Source organism: Phaethon aethereus, assembly GCF_964289735.1.
Source record: "Phaethon aethereus genome assembly, chromosome: 3".
Taxonomy (NCBI): domain Eukaryota; kingdom Metazoa; phylum Chordata; class Aves; order Phaethontiformes; family Phaethontidae; genus Phaethon; species Phaethon aethereus.
Genome location: NC_138576.1, coordinates 6,476,946 through 6,495,527, shown reverse-complemented (window position 1 = coordinate 6,495,527; position 18,582 = coordinate 6,476,946). Strand labels below are relative to the sequence as shown.

General features: G+C 41.1%; 1 protein-coding gene across 2 annotated transcripts in view; it reads left to right on the top strand.

Moving 5' to 3' along the window:
* The window catches only part of CLIC5 (chloride intracellular channel 5), a gene marked incomplete at both ends in the record, with an annotated part of 79,274 nt that extends 62,541 nt beyond the window's left edge, over window positions 1–16,733 (top strand). For both annotated transcript variants that reach the window (XM_081998079.1, XM_081998080.1), the window contains 2 exons: window positions 14,074–14,255; window positions 16,566–16,733. In XM_081998079.1, the coding sequence (XP_081854205.1) occupies window positions 14,074–14,255; window positions 16,566–16,733 (350 nt within the window). The remainder of the gene's footprint in view (window positions 1–14,073; window positions 14,256–16,565) is intronic.
* Window positions 16,734–18,582: the final 1,849 nt, after the last annotated feature.

The window sequence follows — 18,582 nt, the reverse complement described above, 5'->3', positions numbered from 1 at the left end:
TAGCAGACATAGTTTTCTGACACATCTGTGCTGAAGTATCTTTGACTCCATAGCGTACCATAGGGAGGGAGAGAAGAAATTAAAGAATATGTATACCTATATAAATTCAAGACTCAGATATGCAAAACCCTGAAAAGCCGTTGACAACGTTTACTGAAGTCAATGAGGTTAACGATATGCTCAAATTAAGGCACGTTCTCAAGTCTTTGCTGAATTAGCCAGGCCTAGACTAAAATACTTGCAATGGGAACAGTAGTTGGCAGACGCTCTTCTTTAAGAGGGAATTATTTCCCCTGTGTGTTTGCATATTCCTCCAAGTGCTGCTGGCTTTACTGGGATGCTTTGTTCTGTTTCCCAGCTGAACTCCCATGCTCGCACACAGGAGCAGTAGCGCAGCTGGAAGTGGATTAGAGCAAGCTGGTGGCAGCAGTCCTGGGAGGAATTAAGCGCCTCGCTGCTAGAATGGGAGGCCTAAATTACATTATTATTTAGAATTGAGTTTTAACTTCATTGCTCTATGGTTTCGCACTGGTGGGTAACTCCCCTTGTTGCGATACACTTGATACATCTTAAGTATGTTCCCCACAGCGAGGGCTTAGATGAAGTTATGGCTTTACTCAGTAAAATGTCCGAATCTTATACGAGCAAATGTTCAGATTTAAGCATCCAACTGGTCTTATTATCCCAAGAGGATTGTTCACAGGCTTATATTTAGCAATTGTAGAGCAAGCTATCACATGATAGAAAACCCAGTGACTGGCTCCTGGACATGAGTTTGCAAAACTGTTGGTGACTTCAAAGGAAGAAGGATTGGCCCAGAATCTGTTTTTCCCCAAAACATATTTTGTGTTTTATGCATGCAAATGTTCTTCATAAAACAACAGGGAGGAGAAGAATGAGAGGTAACTGAAAATCAGTGTTGCTAATTTTCTTTATTAGATCAGATGTTAAATAGTTGACCTTTATCTTGAAAACAATGCTGGGAATAAAGTGACTAAATGGGCATTGGAGACATAATTATTTTCTAAATATTCATCTGATTGCAGAAAAAAATATCAGAATTTCATGGAGTTTGAGGCCAGAAGGAACTTTGGTTTATTTACTACAATCTCCTACAAATGACTTCTCATTTCATCCTTTAGAATGTAAGTCACTTTGCATCAGAGCATAGGAGAAACTGAAGAGTCTTCAATGCACAGTGCCCCTCTAAGGGGCAGTGGGAGGCATTTACTGGATGATAGATGCCCAGCTGATGGCAATAGCTGGTCACTGTTCTGCACTGCAGAGGAAAGTGAATCATGGTGATCCAGACAGTCAAAGCTGAAAAACAAATATTTCCTGGACCTTAGCCTGGAGTCAGGATTACTCTGAAACATGTGAGGAAGGCATCTAGTCAGCAAGACTTTCTGCACCACTCCAAGGCATTGGTCCAACTGTTCCCATTTCTAGAAGAGAATGACCAGATGGCCATGGATAAGCCCCATAATACATCTGATTAATTGCATATTGAGAGAAAAGATACTGTGATCTTTCCAAGCATTTTAAGTTTTGAAGCATGAGATTTAATTACAGTCATTGTCTTAATGCTGAGTAGCAAATTCTTTGTGACATTGAGGGTGGTGCAGGCAACCTACCTCAGTTCTTGTTCCAAGACCTGAAAGATGATATTAGCGACTTTAAAGTGCCATGACCTGCCCATGCGCCACTATCCTCCTCCAGCCCAGTTTCTCCCATTTCTGCCAGAACTGGATTAAAGCCTGCCTTTTCTTAGTCTCTTTATAAACACCTCGAGAAGTTTACCTCTCCTCCCTCCTTGTTTGTTCCGTAAATAGTCCATTGCTTTGGCAATGTGGAAACTGAATTTCCAACCATTAGGCCTTCTCATGGCTTTGTTAGCAAGGCTGAAGAGCTCCCTCACACTTCCTAGATATTTTGTCTGTGGGTGAGCATCTGTGCATGTTGGCCTCTCAGCCTTCTCTCCGATAAGCTGAACAAACAGACTCTTCAAACCTGGTATTTTGAGGCTTGTTTCCAGTCCTTGAGCACCGTATTACTGTTCTCCTTTGACCTCTTGCTTGAGTTTTCAAAGCCTTTTTTAACTGGGGACACCAGAACTGGGAAAAATGTTCTCAATACTTGTTGCAACAGGGCTGTTGCAACAGAAGGAATATGACCTCCCCACTAGTACTTGAAGATTTTTCATACATCCAGACATAATTATAACTCTTTTTGCTTCTGCTCCTTTCAGAGACGTTAAGTGGAGGCATAATCACAATGATCCCTAAGTCATTTCATGGGGCTTGAAACAAAATTTTCAAAAGCAGAGAAACAATGGAAAAGAATTAAGATGTGAGTCATCTGCAAATCTTATCATCTCATGTTTTTTTGTATCTCAGTAACAATTTTTGAACACAAAGGACAGAAAATACTGGAAACACTAAAATAAAACAAATTGAGACAGATTTTCTAAGTGAACTGAGGGATTTGGGAACTCATTAAGCTTTAAAATTTCATCCTCAGGTGCTGCTAGCTAGGCATTGCTGTTTCTCTCTCAGGTGTCTTCACTCCATTGCTGCTGAAGTTAAATAACGTAGTTGAAATTCGGTGGAGTGCAATGGGGATTATCCTGGTGTAAACAAAAGCAGACTTTATTCCTCTAGATGCCTGAGACTGAAAGAAATTGATATTAAAGATGGAAGCGCCAACAGCCTGCAGAGGAAAAATCTTTTTTGTTTAAACATTAGAACACAAGGGGTCCCCACAGCACTGTCGCTAAAGCCCAGTTGCACTCTACTAGAAGCTAACTCTACTCTTATTTTAATGCAGAAACATATCGTTAGTTTTTCTTTGTTAGTCCTGGAATCATCTTATTTGCTCTTTGCTAGTAAAACAAAGCTTTACACTCCAATTAAACATATAGCATTCTAAAAATCAGGATACTGGAGTGATAATCTGATATGATAAATATGTGGTTTTATAATCTGCAGGGCTTGATGATTTTTCTTCTTTTTTTTTCAGGTTTCTGATGCAAATCAGCTGCTGCTTGTCTGCAGTTGGTTTAGGGACACCTGCACAAGACTAGCATTGCAGAGGTCAGGATTAGGCCCCCGGGGACGTGCTCTAAAAGTGATGCTTGTCACTTACATGCTACTACAGAGTTACAATGATTTGTGAAATGCAAGTTAGGTACTGTTCTTCCTGGAGCACTTGTAGGCCAGTAGTTTTACATTCACTTGCTTCCTGCCCTCAGGGTCTCTTGGACTCCCAAGAGACTTCAAAAATGAAACCTTCTTTTGGTGTCTTTCGAACATCTGTGTTTTCTTCTTAAAAAATGGCATTTGAAGGTGCTGCAATTGCATTCTTCATGATAACGTTACAAGTATTACATTTATTTCTTGCCTTCACAGTAAAACCTAATAAGGGAAGGAAGACACCTGAGTTTTTAGTCTAAAACTAGAAACAAGTTAAAACAAACTTTCTAGGTGCTTGTAAAATAGGTGTTTGATTTTCTTTTTAAAGACATTATCAATTAACCTGTTTCACTAGGTTTAATTTGGGAGTAGGACAGATGGTATCACAAAAATAGGATGATGCCTCTTCTTTTTGTTGTATTTACAGTTTATCCCCCTCAACCTGAAACATATTTCCATGGCCTGGTACATTACTGCTTTTACCAATCTAAAGTTTGTGGCTGAAGAGTGCTATTGTCCTTATTTTGCATATGGGAAGTTGAAAGGCAGAGAATTAAAATTGTTTATATAAGGTGATGTAGAAAAGCTAGGGAAGAAGAGACTCAGGTCTCCTGAATCCAGGTAACATCTTAGCCCTTGGATCATTGTGCTCTGGCTTAGGAAAGGGTACTGGGGAATCAACATACCTTCTGTGGAGATTTTGAGACAGGTCTGTCAAAATATCCCAAGCCTTTGGGAGTGAAGCTTCGATCAATCCACATCATAGAACCATAGAATAGTTTGGGCTGGACCTTTCAAGGTCATCGTATCCAACCCCCCTGCAATGAGCAGGGACATCTTCAAGTAGATCAGGTTGCTCAGAGCCCCGTCCAACCTGACCTGGAATGTTGCCAGGGATGGGGCATCTACCACCTCTCTGGGCAACCTGAGCCAGGGTTTCACCACCCTCATTGGGAAAAATTTCTTCCTTCTATCTAGTCTAAATTTACCCTCTTTTAGTTTAAAACATCTACCCCTTGTGCTATCTCAACAGGCCCTGGTAAAAAGTTTGTCCCCAAGTACTGGAAGGCTGCAATAAGGTCTCCCCGGAGCCTTCTCTTCTCCAGGCTGAACAACCCCAACTCTCTCAGCCTGTCGTCACAGCAGAGTTGTTCCATCCCTCGGATCATTTTGGTGGCCTCCTCTGGCCCCACTCCAACAGGTCCATGTCTCTTCTGTGCTGAGAGCTCTAGGACTGGACACAGCACTGCAGGTGGGGTCTCAAGAGTTTGTAGGTGGGGTGGGAAAGGGAAGAGAGGTGGTAATGGAGGGATCATCTCACCTAAGTTTGTTTTTCTAAAAGTTACACATTAGTCATCCAATAATCCTGGCTTCTTTTGTGATCAATGGAGAAGGACATAAATCCATTTCTAAAGGGCAGTTTGATTTATCTTAAATTATGGATCTAAAACTGGGTGAAGATCCTCTAGAAAAGCCTGTCTTTCATCACTATCTAGAAAGGAGGCTTAGACAACTAGGTTGGACTAATTCCCTAACACTTAGACGGCTAAGGTTAGACAAGGTGAATCTTATCCCTAAATAAATCAATAGATTTTTTATGAGTCCAGGTTCCTAAGGTTGCTTTGGGTATTTAACTGCGGTATTTCAGCCCCAAGTTCCTCTGAGTCCTGGCTGAAGTGCTTCTGAGGTTTAGCAGCCCCGTTTCTCTCACTGGACATACACAGAACATATGCGCTAACATATATGGAAAATATGTACCTGTTTGTGCCTGGTCCGGACCGTGTCTGAAAGGCAGCGTATGACCAAAGTTGCATGGCTGGTTGCATGTATGCACCTGTGTCTGTGCGACGTGTCCTACTCCTGGTTGCGTGCTCACCTGAACACTGACCAGGAGTAAAAGATCCCTTTTCAAATCCCAACTCTGACTGATCTGGAGGATGAATATGAACTCCTGTGCCCTAAGAGAAAACCCTAACCAGAAAAGTGGAGCAGAAGAATAAGAGACACTAATCTATTTCTCTTCTGTGTACACAACTAGGTATTTGTTGATTCATTAATTAAGTGGAAACAGATCTCAGCTTTTCAGCTCAGTTGTACGTGCATTTACCTTTATTGTGGGGATACGCTTAAGTGTCTGTTCCAGTGAATATTGAATTATTTATCTAGAGTGGAACATCTTTAATAGGAGAGGTGACTCACTCCAGAAACTCCCTTTAGCCCAGAGTTAGGCATCTAAATGACGTGGATGCATGGGAGCATACAACCTCCATCCTTCTCCTCTGCATTTCCAATGGCTCTCCTAGCGACTGCCCACTCATTTGCCTTTCAGTATAGATGCTGCTCAGAGCTGGGGATTTTACAAGGCAGAAACATGCCTTGAAAGGATGTTGCAATGCTCAAATTGGCAATGTACTTGCTCTTTTGGGAGTAAGCCCTAATATTTAAGTAACTTTAAAAAAATGGGAAGTATTATCTTACATCACGTAGATGAACTGTGAAATTATATTCAGAGGGTAGGATTCATCTCGCCTAACTTCACCTCCCTGAAAGTTAGGTGTCTAGTCTGAGCTCGTCCTTTAGGCTTCGTCTGCAATTCACGCAGCGAGAAGGGCATGTGTGGAGTGAGTCACACCAAGTTTAAACCAGGTGTCTCAGGCAGTTGGAAGGAGTTGCCCTCTGGAGAGGCTTGGTACCTGTGAGCTGAGAGGGAACCTACATAACCAGCTTAGACAAGACACCTGACTCTTAAATGGCTAAACAGAAGGAATCAAGGCAGCACTCAAATCTCAAGGGTTATATTGAAATCGTAGGGAGGAAGATAAACTGTTCAGTATGTAATACAGTGGCGCACATATTGCGGTCACAGCTCCTCCATGTGTGAAGGATTAATCTATACAGATTATAGTTACAATACTCTGTTGATCCTGCCTGAAAAAAATGAGCCGGATAGAGAAAAAAGAGAGTGAAAATATGAATCCTTGGTCTTTAATCAGACTGTCAGACCAGTAGAATGATATTATTTTCTTACCTTAAATTGCTGTTTCTTAGCTGGTTTCCCTCTCCTACCAGAAAACAGTATTGGGTCTCATATAATATCAAGCTCTGTGAATCTGGAAGTGATCAGGAAAGGCGGTTTGTTTTTTTAAAGGAAAAATAAATCTCAGATTGTTTGTGTGAGACTGTGAATATTTATGTACTGTTCCCCTTTTCCCTCATTGCATATTTCACCAAGTTCATTTGCGTGTGTTACAGGATAAATCTTACTGGAGGGCAGTGGAAGAAAGCAGTAAAAAGGAAAAGCATCAATCAGTGATCCAGGGTAGCAGCAGGAATCGTTGTTCATTTTTGTACATGGATCATTGTTTGTTGAACTTGTTTGGGCTTGATAATTAAGAAACTTGCAGTCCTGATGAGGTCAGTCTCAGGTGGCTTCAGATGATGGCTACAAGAACCATTATGTTGCTGGGATCTGATGACTTTGAATCCTTGTTCCTTTGAATCCTGTGCTTTCAGTCGTATTCACTTATGAGAAGGGCCACATATATTTTACTTTGGCTTGGAGAAAATATTTTGTGACAAAATGTTTATTTGACAAAAAATGCCATGGGTAGTGTGAGTAACCTGAATTACTGGCAAATGTGAGTTGAACTGGGTGAATAAAGACTCCTTTTGAAAAGTTAAACTATTTTCTTTTAAACTTTTTGAAACAAAAGGTTATTATCTTTTTAATTTGGAAATGACATGTTAATTTTGAAGATTACCAACATTTTAAAAGTGATGTGAAAATGATCGAATGTCTAGGCACGATTTACTTAACCAGCCATCCCAAAACACAGCTTTCTTTTTGTTTTCCTGTTTGTTTGGAAATCTTATGTTATTTTGCTTTAAGTTTGTTTAAAAAATTGAACTAGTTTTGCTCTCTTTTAATGTAAATCAGATAGTTTTTTATGTTCAATTTGGCCAAAGAATCAATTATTCTTATTGCCCTTATTGTGCCTGCTATGCTTTGCATCTCTTCCCATAATAACTATCAAGTAAAATCCTCATCCTGCAAATGGTTCTACTCAGACACATGAAATAGGAGTCATCTCACCTAATTTTAGCTATTTTAAATTTAGGTAGCCAGTCTGCCTATCCTCAAAAGAGAGAGAAAGAGAGGCTCCTCTGGTGTTAATTCCACTTTTCCTAGCCTACTATTTTAGGATGGAATGATTTGCCTTCCAGTGGCTCCTTCAGGCCACAGAGATTGGCTTTTATGTGCTTTGTCTGCTTTGCTATTTCTCCTTGTCCCAGCATTAAACAAGGAAGGAAATATTTGGAGTTCAAGGAAGGGAAGAAGAGTCCTTGTCTGACCTCTGCAAAGGCTGTGGGTGTGGGCAGTCTGAATCAGTTTTACTTTTTCCAAACCGTTTTTCTTTTACTACTTTCTAGTTACTTTCCATTTTGCTTCAGCCTTATTTGACCCACAGAAAATAGAGATGGAAATGACCGATGACGATGGAAGTTTTATGGCTGGTATTATTTAGGAGGTCAGATTAACTGATTATAATAGTCCCTTTTGGCTTTAAAAGCTGCTGGAGAAATCCTAATCCTACTGAAGTCAACAGCAAAACTTCCATGGGGTTCAATAAGGCCAGAATTTCACCCTGAGTACCTAGTAACGAATCTTTGTCATTTGGCCCTCCCCTTGACTTGCAGGATTGCTCCATGCATTAAATTTTCCAATGTTTTGTTTAGTTGTGGTATGAGTACTTCAAGACACAAGGATTTCTCTTTGTCCTAGTTGCACAGGCTAATAGTTTAAGGAAGTTTTTGCTTGAAATGTTGAATAACAGAGCCAAAGTCTGTTCTTGGTTGAACTGGAGTAAATACGGAATAGCTTGTTGACAATGCGGAGTTACTCCTCTTTTATGTCAGTGTAACCAAGAGCACAATTTTGCCAATTATTAACTTTTGTTACATTATTTGTATTTCTGTGCGTGTCAGGATTTGTTAATCTCATTGTTCAACATCAAGTAACCTTTTGCTGAAAACAGAATGTCATTGTGAATTAGGTATCATCAGCTAAACTGAACCTCACCCTGTGCATTTGACAGATGGTAATACATTCATTAAGTGTTCTGTGGTTGCTTTGAGGTTGGAAAGTGCTATTTTTCTGGCTACTAACTCAGGATTCTTAAGTAAAGTTGTATAAAAGCATGGTTTTGAAGGGAGAAGGAAAATCACAAAGATCGCGTCAATTTTTTTTATTAATAAAATTGTTTACTATTGGTGGGATGACACAGCAGGACTGTAAATTGTCTTTAGCTGCATAAGTAGCCCAGAACAGAGTAGTGCAGGGTGAGAGATGGTTCCACCATAGATTTTGTATATACACAGGAAGAACTTCCTGGAATTCAAAGTTACATTAAATACATCACTGTGGAGGAAATATAATGCTGGTTCCTTTATGCTTTTTGATTTCACTGTCCAGAAAGATGGTTTCTATGAGTTCAGACATTGCAGCTGTTACAAGGGTAACCTGATGACAGGGCTCTTCTCACAGAGCTGGTCACATTTGGTATCTCTAAGTCCATACTTCAACTCTGCAGAGCGGGGAAGAAATTGGAGGTAGAAATTTCAAAAGCAGCACAGAGCCACATTTTCAGGTGTAGAACAGAATCATAGAATCATTTAGCTTGGAAAAGACCTTCAAGATCATTGAGTCCAACTGTTAACCTAACACTGCCAAGTCCACCGCTGAAACATATGCCTAAGCACCACATCTATAAGTCTTTTAAAAACCTGCAGGGATGGTGACTCAACTGCTTCCCTGGACAGCCTGCTCCAATGCTTGACAGCCCTTTTAGTTAAGAAATTTTTCATAATAAACAATCTAAACCTCCCCTGGCGCAACTTGAGGCCATTTCCTCTTGTTTTGTCGCTTGTTACTTGTGAGAAGAGACCAACACCCACCTCGCTACAACCTCCTTTCAGGTAGCTGTAGAGTGATAAGGTCTTCCGTCAGACTCCTCCAGGCTGAACAACCCCAGTTCCCTCAGCTGCTTCTCATCAGACTTGTGCTCCAGACCCTTCACCAGCTTCGTTGCCCTTCTCTGGACACGCTCCAGCACCTTAACATCCTTCTTGTAGTGAGGGGCCCAACACTGAACACAGGATTCAAGGTGCAGCCTCATCAGTGCTGTGTCCAGGGTCCAGGGGCACGATCACTGCCCTAGTCCTGCTGGTCACACTGTGTCTGATACAGGTCAGGGTGCTGTTGGCCTTCTTGGCCACCTGGGCACACTGCTGGCTCATGTCCTGCCTGTTGTCAACCAGCACCCCCAGGTCTTTTTCCGTCCGGGCAACTCTCTAGCCTCTCCTCCCCAGGCTTGTAGCGTTGCATGGGGTTGTTGTGACCCAAGTGCAGGACCTGATACTTAGCCTTGTTGAACCTCATACAGTTGGCCTTGGCTGATTGATCCAGCCTGTTGAGATCCTTCTGTAGAGCCTTCCAGCTCTCAAGCAGATCAACACTCCCACCCAGCTTGCTGTTGTCTGTAAATTTACCAAGGGTGCACTTGATTCCTTCGTCCAGATCATTGATAAAGATAGTAAACAAGACCGGCCCCAGTACTGAGCGCAGGGGAACACCACCTGTGACTGTCTGCTACTGGATTTAACTCCATTCACCACAACTCTTTGGGCCCATCCAGCCACCCAGTTTTTTACCCAGCAAAGACTGTTCCACTTAGTTTTGTAATATTCAATCCTCCACCCTGACTTTACCAAGAAAATACATGGCTAAGATTAGACACTTCAGGAAAAGTTCTCCACACAGCTGATTTAGGGGTCACCTAAACCAAGTGCAGAAGAGAAGACTCCACTGACTACGGAGGAAGCTCAGGGTGATTAATTCAAACATATTCATTTTATTTACTCACTTCAGGGAAGATTAATCCCACCAACTGACTTGCAATGGAGCCTCAGCTGTTATCAGCAAACCTATTTAGTTATTTAATGATGTTTCCAAGAGGCTAAGTTGCCAAGGGAATTAGCTGCTTGGCCACTTTTGAAATTCATTGTGGATCATATTTTCACAAATGGGGAATTAGTCACTCTTTAGTTAGTCACATCTTTTAAAATGTCTTCATTCAGTCTAGAGCTGTGACTGGTATTCACAAGACCCCTGCTCTGATGAGTGCTCGTTGTCTGCTATGTTCTCAGTGGAGACAATGTATAGAGTCATCCAGATTTTCATAAAATAGCCACAGTATGGGAGGTTTAGAATTAAATCTTTCTTCTTCTGGGTTTGCTCAGTAATATGAACCCAGACAGCTCTTTTGTCCACAAGAGCCCCAAAAGTTCAGAGCTGTAGGGCATTCTGAGGTGGTTATTTCTTGGTCTCTGTTCACATTTTTTCACCTTTCACATAATGCTTAAATATCAACCAGATAAGAGAGAAAATGAGAGAGAGAGTTTTTCTGACTTTTACCTGTAGTGTCAGCCTTCAGTCATAATCCACTGAATGTTGATTTATGGAAAGTGAAACAGTTCAACAGGTGAGCTGTACAAATTACCTGATACTCCACTGGTGGGGTCTCATCTGGAAGATCTGAGCTGACATCACATTGAAAAGGCATTTGAAACTCAGTCTTCCAGTTTCCAGGAAAATGCTCTCCCTATACCACTGGTAAAATCATAGCACTTCCCCCACATTTTTTTGTAAGAAAGAAAAAACTGACCTGCTTTCAATACCTCTGTGTTCTAGGAGTCACTGTTGAATTCAAACCTAAGGTAGGTTCTCCCACCCATGCCAGCATTAGACACTTGGCTCTCTCTGAGATGTGGGGCTTGGAATCCTCTTGCTTCAGTATTTTTGGGATTCTTTTACACATCCTCCTACTTTGAGTGGAGATTTCCTTGAGCACCTTCTCAAGGAACCTAGGATTTCAAATCATACAGGTAAAACTGAATGTGTCAGGGCACCTAGAAATAAGGATTTGCAACATAGATATCTGCTTATGGATTTAAAAAAATGACTTGAAAAACATTGTCAGGCTTTAAAAATCTGACCCTGTGCACCTAAACTCCATTTGAAATGGCAGTTTTAGGATCTTAATTCTCTTAGCTTTTCAAAATTCTGTCACTGTTCAGTTGGAAGAAAGGCAGTTCTCCCTTGTTCACTACCCTTCTCTTTTCATGACTGTTCTGAGAGATTTACTAGGATCAGAAGAGTATTGATTAATTAGATGGGGTCATTGGAGTCACAAGTAGTGGTCCAGTTCTTGACTTTCAGGATATAAGATGGCCCTGACCTTGTGGTGATTTCACTGGGAGATCGCAGGGTCCTGTGGGTTCCAGCAGAGCCTGTGAATTAGGTCACAGATGTGTTGAACCCCGAACATACGCTTATTTCTGGCCTAAAGCTGCCGTATGCAAGCGCCAAGTATGAATTCAGATAGATGTTTTTCCCACTGTCACAAATAGGCTTCACTCCAGGCATTGTCTTTGAGACAGCCATGACGCACTTTGATATATCAATGAGAGCAAAAAAAAAACCCCAACCCTAATCAGTTCCAGAAAACTTACATAAACACACCTCACCTGCTGCTCCCGTCTTCGAACGCACACCTAACTGACCCCATGGGCTAGCGCGAAGCGTCCGACGTCGTGCTGATGCTGGAAACACCACGGAGATGACTCAGAGAACCAATGATCCTACAGGGTGAAGAGGATACTGGAAAATGCTCAGCATTAAGCCAGTTCTCTAAAATCTGAATGTGCAAAATTGAATTATATCACAGTAATTCGATTCCATTGTCTCTAAATGAATTCATTGTAAGAGGACATAGTCTGAGGCTGACCAAGAGAAGGAGAACTGTCTATTCAACAGGTGTTATGGGTCAAACCAAAAAGGGATTGCTAAATCTTTTGAGTGTTGCCACATGGGGGTATATTACATGCTATGCAGTTATTACCCTTCAGCAGAAGTTGTGCGGCGGAGCACAGCTGCAGACGATTAAAGACACCACTGCCAGCATCTGACAGCAGAATGTCAGTGTCAAAATTCAATTTGAATTGATTAAATAAGGGATGGCAACACTTTTGTTTTATGGATGGCAGCACTTCAGTCGCTTTAGATGTTCTGCTTTCAGAAATAAAATTCTTTCCCTCCCTGCTATGTTTGTTGGGGTGTTTTCAGTTGGATCGCAGTCATTTCTCCAGTCAATCAATTAAGCCGGGATTTGCCACTGTGTCTAAGAGTCAGCCACAAAGGAGCTGGTACGGTTCCCTGGCGCTTGGCCAGGAGGCTTCAGTGGGAGCGAGACATCAGGCAGTTGAATCTGACTTCCACCACTGGCACAAGATTTAATAGATGTTAGGGCAGCAGAACAATCATGTTGCGTGGTGTTCAGCTCCTGCTCTCTCAACGGCCCTGTACGCGCCGCCTTTCTCTCCCTGCCAAAAGCACGGGGCAGCTGGCAGCAGAGCCGGCGGAGCTACCTGTGCCAGCAAGCGGCTCTACGCAGGGCAATCGCTGCAGCCTTTTGAAGCTTGTGTTGTGCTCCATAAGTAAATTTATCTCCGTAGGCCTCGTAGTGCTACACCCTCTGAGTAACTTGATGCATTGAGTAGTCTCCCCTGAGTTAAATGGCAGTAAGTTACTCAGAGATATAAGATTTTACAGGATTAGGCCTTAAATGCTGACTCCAGGCCAGATCTGCAGCAGGTATAAATCACTACAGGTAATTTTCACCAGCTGAAATTCTGGCCCTAAGCCCATGAGTCATGTTGTTATTTTTTCACATTGTAAATTCTTGCTGTTTCTTATTTATATTGCTTTAGCACTTTGGGGCACTTGTCAGGGGCCAGGACCCCATCGTGCTTGTCACCCTTCAGAGATGGAAAAGACCCTTCTTGCCCCAGAGTGTTTACAGTTTAAATAAAATGCAAACCTGCGTACAGTCATTCAGCTTTCTTTAAGTCCATTATTGTGATCAAGTTTTTCTATTATCCTGCTGGTAACACGTAAGAACACAAATTCTGTGCCCGGGTTGATATTTTTAAGTAAAAATTTGCACTCTGCTGTATATTATGTCTAAGTGGCATTTTAAGCCTGGAATTTGTTGGAGCCAGCTACAGTGTGGGACATGGTCTTTTGTAATTGAAGTAAGAGGTCCAAAGTCTCTTCTCCTTTGTGATACTCAATTTGAAACACATCAAAAAGAGAATTTGCGTCTAAGTTGAAGTGAGAGGTATCTTAACAGTGTCTGAATGTCTCACCTCTTTTGTGTGGTGTTGTATTTAAATATTGTTATATTACTTTCATTTCAGTTGTAGTGTATCTTCCACCTCCATAAAGCTCGGGTTAACATCTCTGGAATTATTGCTATTGCCTTTAATTACTCTGGAAAGGGTTTAAAAGTAGTAAAACTATAACTTTTCAGGGTTGAAGTAATGCTAGAAAATTCCCCTTCATTACAGTCCTACCTGCCTGCTTGGAAAAATAAGGTAATGGCATACGGATCTCCAATTTGAGGATGGCCTCAACAGACCAGAATAATATCATAGAGTGTAGGTGTTTTATTGGTATATATACTGATAAGCTGTTCTTTCCTTTGATGACCCCTTTCACTTTTTTTTTTTTTTGTGCTAGTCAGGAGAAGACATGGCACAACAGTTTCCTGCGTCCCCTTTCCCATTGCAGGATGAGCTTTACCCTCAGGTAGACCTTGCTGGGCTACTTTGTCATCCGATTGTGCAGGCGTTGGAGCACAAATTAGCAACAAAGAAATGGTTTTTGGCTTTTTTTCCTAGATATTACCATAGCCATTGACAACAAGTGTTTCTAAATAATTCTTACTCTGCCCTAATCACTTATTTATTGCTTTTGGCAAAGCCCTTGAAAAAGGCTTGGTGAAGGCTCTGAAGAAACTGGATGACTATCTGAGAACCCCTCTGCCAGAGGAGATTGACGCAGACAGCACTGAAAAGGAGAAAGTGTCTAAACGCAAGTTTCTGGATGGAGATGACTTGACTCTTGCTGACTGCAACCTTCTGCCCAAACTCCACGTTGTGAAGGTAAAAGATGTCATGCGATGGTCAAAGCAGCCTTATCTGAGAATGATGTGCCCTGCTCCGACAGCCGTGAGCTAAAGCCAACGTGTATTTCAGCAGAGACATCTTAAGTCCTAGAAGAGCAGAGTTTGAAATACACTTTTGCTCCTCAGTATTTCCTATAGGTTAACTTAAGCAACTCTGTATTTAGTACATGGGGAAACTGTCTCATCGCTAATTAGTGGCAAAGACAATATTAAGGTATCCTTTCTCTTTATTTTTACCCTGCTGCAAGTAACAGCTTATTTCATATTAATTAGTTTCCATTATTCTTAAGAGAGATGTCAAAACTTTAGTCAGTTCCCACTCATTTGTAACTTAAGAGCAGCAGTCCATCTTTTTCAGGATTATTTGTTCCAGCTGGTATTTCACACAGGGAAGTTAACAAATCAAAGTCACTGCCAAGGTCCAGGATTTAAGATGTACAGTGATCACTGGTATAGTGCAAATGGTGTACATCATCTTGAATTCTAAATGTTGCATTTATTTAATCTATCATATTACATGTTTCTTTAGAACAAAGCAAATACCTGGCAGACCTTGGCAAGCAAGAAAGCTAGAATTAAGGCCAAGTCATGCGTCTAATTTGGCTCCATGAACCAAAACATAAACTGAGCCTGGAAGCTGACTGCACACATGCAAAAATTAGAAAAAAATAGAAAAAAAAAAAGTGCATAAGTCACCAGGTAAGAAATGTGATAATATCCCCACAAGTTTAACTCTTTCTTTAGCTCATCTTCATTGTTGACGTTAGAGTCAGACAATGCAAAATGAATGTGTGGCCCCTTACTGGTTCCTGTCTCCTTGGGATGAAATGAAAGATGTCAAAAGAGAATTAAAATCTTTCTCTGAAAGCATAGCCATAGGATATTGCCTGAAAAGCATTTTATGGATGGAAGAAAAGGGTAAATTATGAAGACTTTTTCATATGATAGAAGATGTGTGCTGGAAATTGTGAAAATCTTGAATTAAGTTGCCCCGCAGGTTTTATCTTCCCCATACGTGTGTGAAGCATCACTGAAGACAAGAATGCTTATTTAAATGCAATATAGGACAGAATTTGGACTTGCATATACCAAGTGGATCCTGGTAATAAAAACAAATCACAGTCATTTCTGAGAACATGACTGTCCTAAGAAATCTGAGATGGAAAACAGCTCTACCATGTGCTTTAAAAAATAAAGGGGAACTCTGTGGCACATATGTATGTAATTTATGCCCAGGAACAATTTTATACTGTCAGAAAAATTAGAGATTGGAAGCACTCATTAAATCAGCTAATCCATCCTTTCCTATCAGCTAGTTCATTCTGTCACCACAGGATTATTCTATATGGTATATTCTTACACGAAAACTGAAATATTCCAATCCAGCAAGCTACTTAACCAACCAACTAGCTTTAAACACAGATTAGTCCCATTGACTTCAATGGGACTATACAGGTGCTTAAAATTAAGTATGCACTTAACTATTTTCCTGAATAAAGGCCTAAGTGTTTTTAGAAATCGAAAATTTCCCTTGATAGACAATTTCCTAGGCTAACAAGTCTTGAAATAACCATTTTCTCCCCCAGTTTATCCTAATAGTCCTGTTTCTAATGTCTGCCAAATCAGCTTGGTTTCTCAATCATGGTACCACCCTGAATTTTTCCTTTGCATGAACACAGATACAGCCTTTCAACAGCTGTAGGTGGTTACATCCTCTGACATCATTGGCCAGGCAAAATATATTACTTATATTATAAATAGTAACATAGTATATATAAAATATATGTTAAATATATATAATTTTAAACATTAATATAATAAATAAATACGTTAAACAAAATATAATAATTAATATTAAAGTATGTTATATAGTAATTGTTACGAATGACTTTCCCTTCAATCTAGCTTCCTTTTTATAATTCAGCTAATCAACTCTTTCTTATTTGCCATTTGAGCTTTAAGAAGTGATGTACATAAGACCAGTAATAAACACTAAAGACCACTATGGTAAAATTAATGAGCTCCAGGTGTTATAAAAGTCTTAATTTGGCGATAGTTGCCAGACCATTGCATTAGAGTGTCCTTAGGCCAAGTAGCATACTTGCAAGACAGGGGACGACCAACGGTCACTTTTCAGGCTTGTATATTATACGATCCTGATTCTCCAAGTGTTTCTCTCCTTTGCTATTAATTATGTGACAAGAAAGAGCAAGATGCTCTCCAAAAAGACATCTGGAGATATATCAGCAGCAGAATGCTTTTTTCCCCTCTTTTATCTTTGGTTTAGATTGTTGCAAAGAAATACCGCAACTTTGAGTTCCCAACAGAGATGACGGGGCTGTGGCGGTACCTGAAGAACGCGTATGCCAGAGATGAATTCACCAACACCTGTGCGGCAGATAAAGAAATCGAGCAAGCCTACGCAGACGTGGCCAAGCGGCTCAGCAAGTCCTAACTGACCTCAGCGGTGGCTCAATATCTCCTTTTACAGACTCTTCTCCTTGTTGCCTTAAGATATACTTTATCATTATGCTATCTGGTGGGCATCCCTATGACTTTGATCTGTTCAAGTGTATTGGTCAGGGACAAATCTGCTTCTCCCTGGAGAAGAAAGAAGGCAGCTCTAGTGTGGGAGGCCCTTTGAAATTTGAATCTAAGATCTAGTTCAACTAGTATTATTCACAATCAGTATTGGAAATAGGTCCACCTTACTAGTTTCTTGTTTCATGCTGGGGGTATATCACCACCTGAATTCTCTGGAGTTTTAAAAATAGGTTATCAGCTGAAATTTCAAGTAAGAGAGTTAGGAACACATAGAACTGGTTCTTCTGCAGGTTATTTCAAGGATGCTTTTTCTCCCAGTGTTATTGAGATCCTTGAGGCAGGAGCAAAATAAGAGAGAGACAGAGGAGGAAAAAAGGAGTTTGACCCTAAAGGAGAAATGCTTTTAGCAGCTATAGTTAAAAAACCTGTCTGAATGCATATTCTGTCTTAGCAGGCCCAAGAGTTCACAGGGTATTTATTTTTAACTTGGCGCAAGAGGGGGAAGCTTGAGTGAATATGTCAGACTTGCAGATGCTACTTTGCATAAAATTTGCATGATGCTGTTGGACCTGAATGTTTAAAGTGAAAGAGAGTGAATACGCAATCGAGCAGACAGCCCTTGGAAGAGTGGGGCTCATGCCAAAACGCCCAGTGGGTCAGCTCGTTGGTAGAGACACACAGACACAGCAGTAATGGGGGCAGCGCATCGTCTCCAGCAAATAGAGGGAATTGGCACAGCTAACCAAACCATGTAGGATATTGTCATCTTGACTGTATAGTTGCCAGTTCCTTTATAATTGCTATCTTGGGAAACCTGGATAGGCAGAAGAAAGCTGTCGCTGCACAGGAATTCCAGGCAGAGGAAGCGCTTTCTTCATGTTGGGCTCCAGATGGGTCACTTTCAAGCCCTCCTCATCTCATCCCAGGAGAAGTTTGCTGTGAGAGCCTCAAAGAGGGCAGGCTAAAACAGAGAGAGGCACATTTCCAGCCAGAAATTCAGCAAGTATGCTAGCAGAAACCCATGCATGATGCCTTAGTCCCAGTCCTCTAGGGTTTACCAATCCAGGTTACATGATTCTGAATTAAGATTGTTTTCTAAAACTGATTATTTTATTCAATCTGTAGCATCTTCCCGACACAATCTGCTTTACACTGGTGATTATTTGCATGTGAATTTAGCAAACTCAGAATGACAGCTCTTTTGCATGAAACTCATGTGCCCTGATATGTACAACAGTGCACATGGCACTCGATTTTTAGTTTGTGGGGATTGATTGTTGTTTCCAAAGCTGAAATAAAGCTGAGCTGTAACCTGGCTCCCCTTCTGATCAGAGCTGTTAGAGCTGCGCTGATCTGAGGGGAACCCCAAGCTGGTGAGCTGTGACCGAGGGTCAGCAGGTTTGTTTGCAGCCAGAGGGCTGGAGGACTGGAGACAGCGTCAAAATCCAGCCTCTGCCGTGCGATGCTGATGACAATCTGAAGCCATCCTGTTGCTTTGGTGGGATAATTCCACTTTTCATACTCACCCAGCTGGGAGCAGAATGTTGCTCATTGACTGTGAAGATAGTTTGTGGTTGACTATTGTTTTACATGCAATGGTCAATTTGTTCTGAACTTTCCAAAACCTTGGAAGAAAATCCATGAAATCCCAAGTCTTCCCCTAGAATAGGCTATTTTAACAACGGCTAGACTGGAGGGCAAAGGCTCGCACTCTTTAAAATATTGCTGAGAAATCAGCTGGCTCAGAGAACACTAATAGC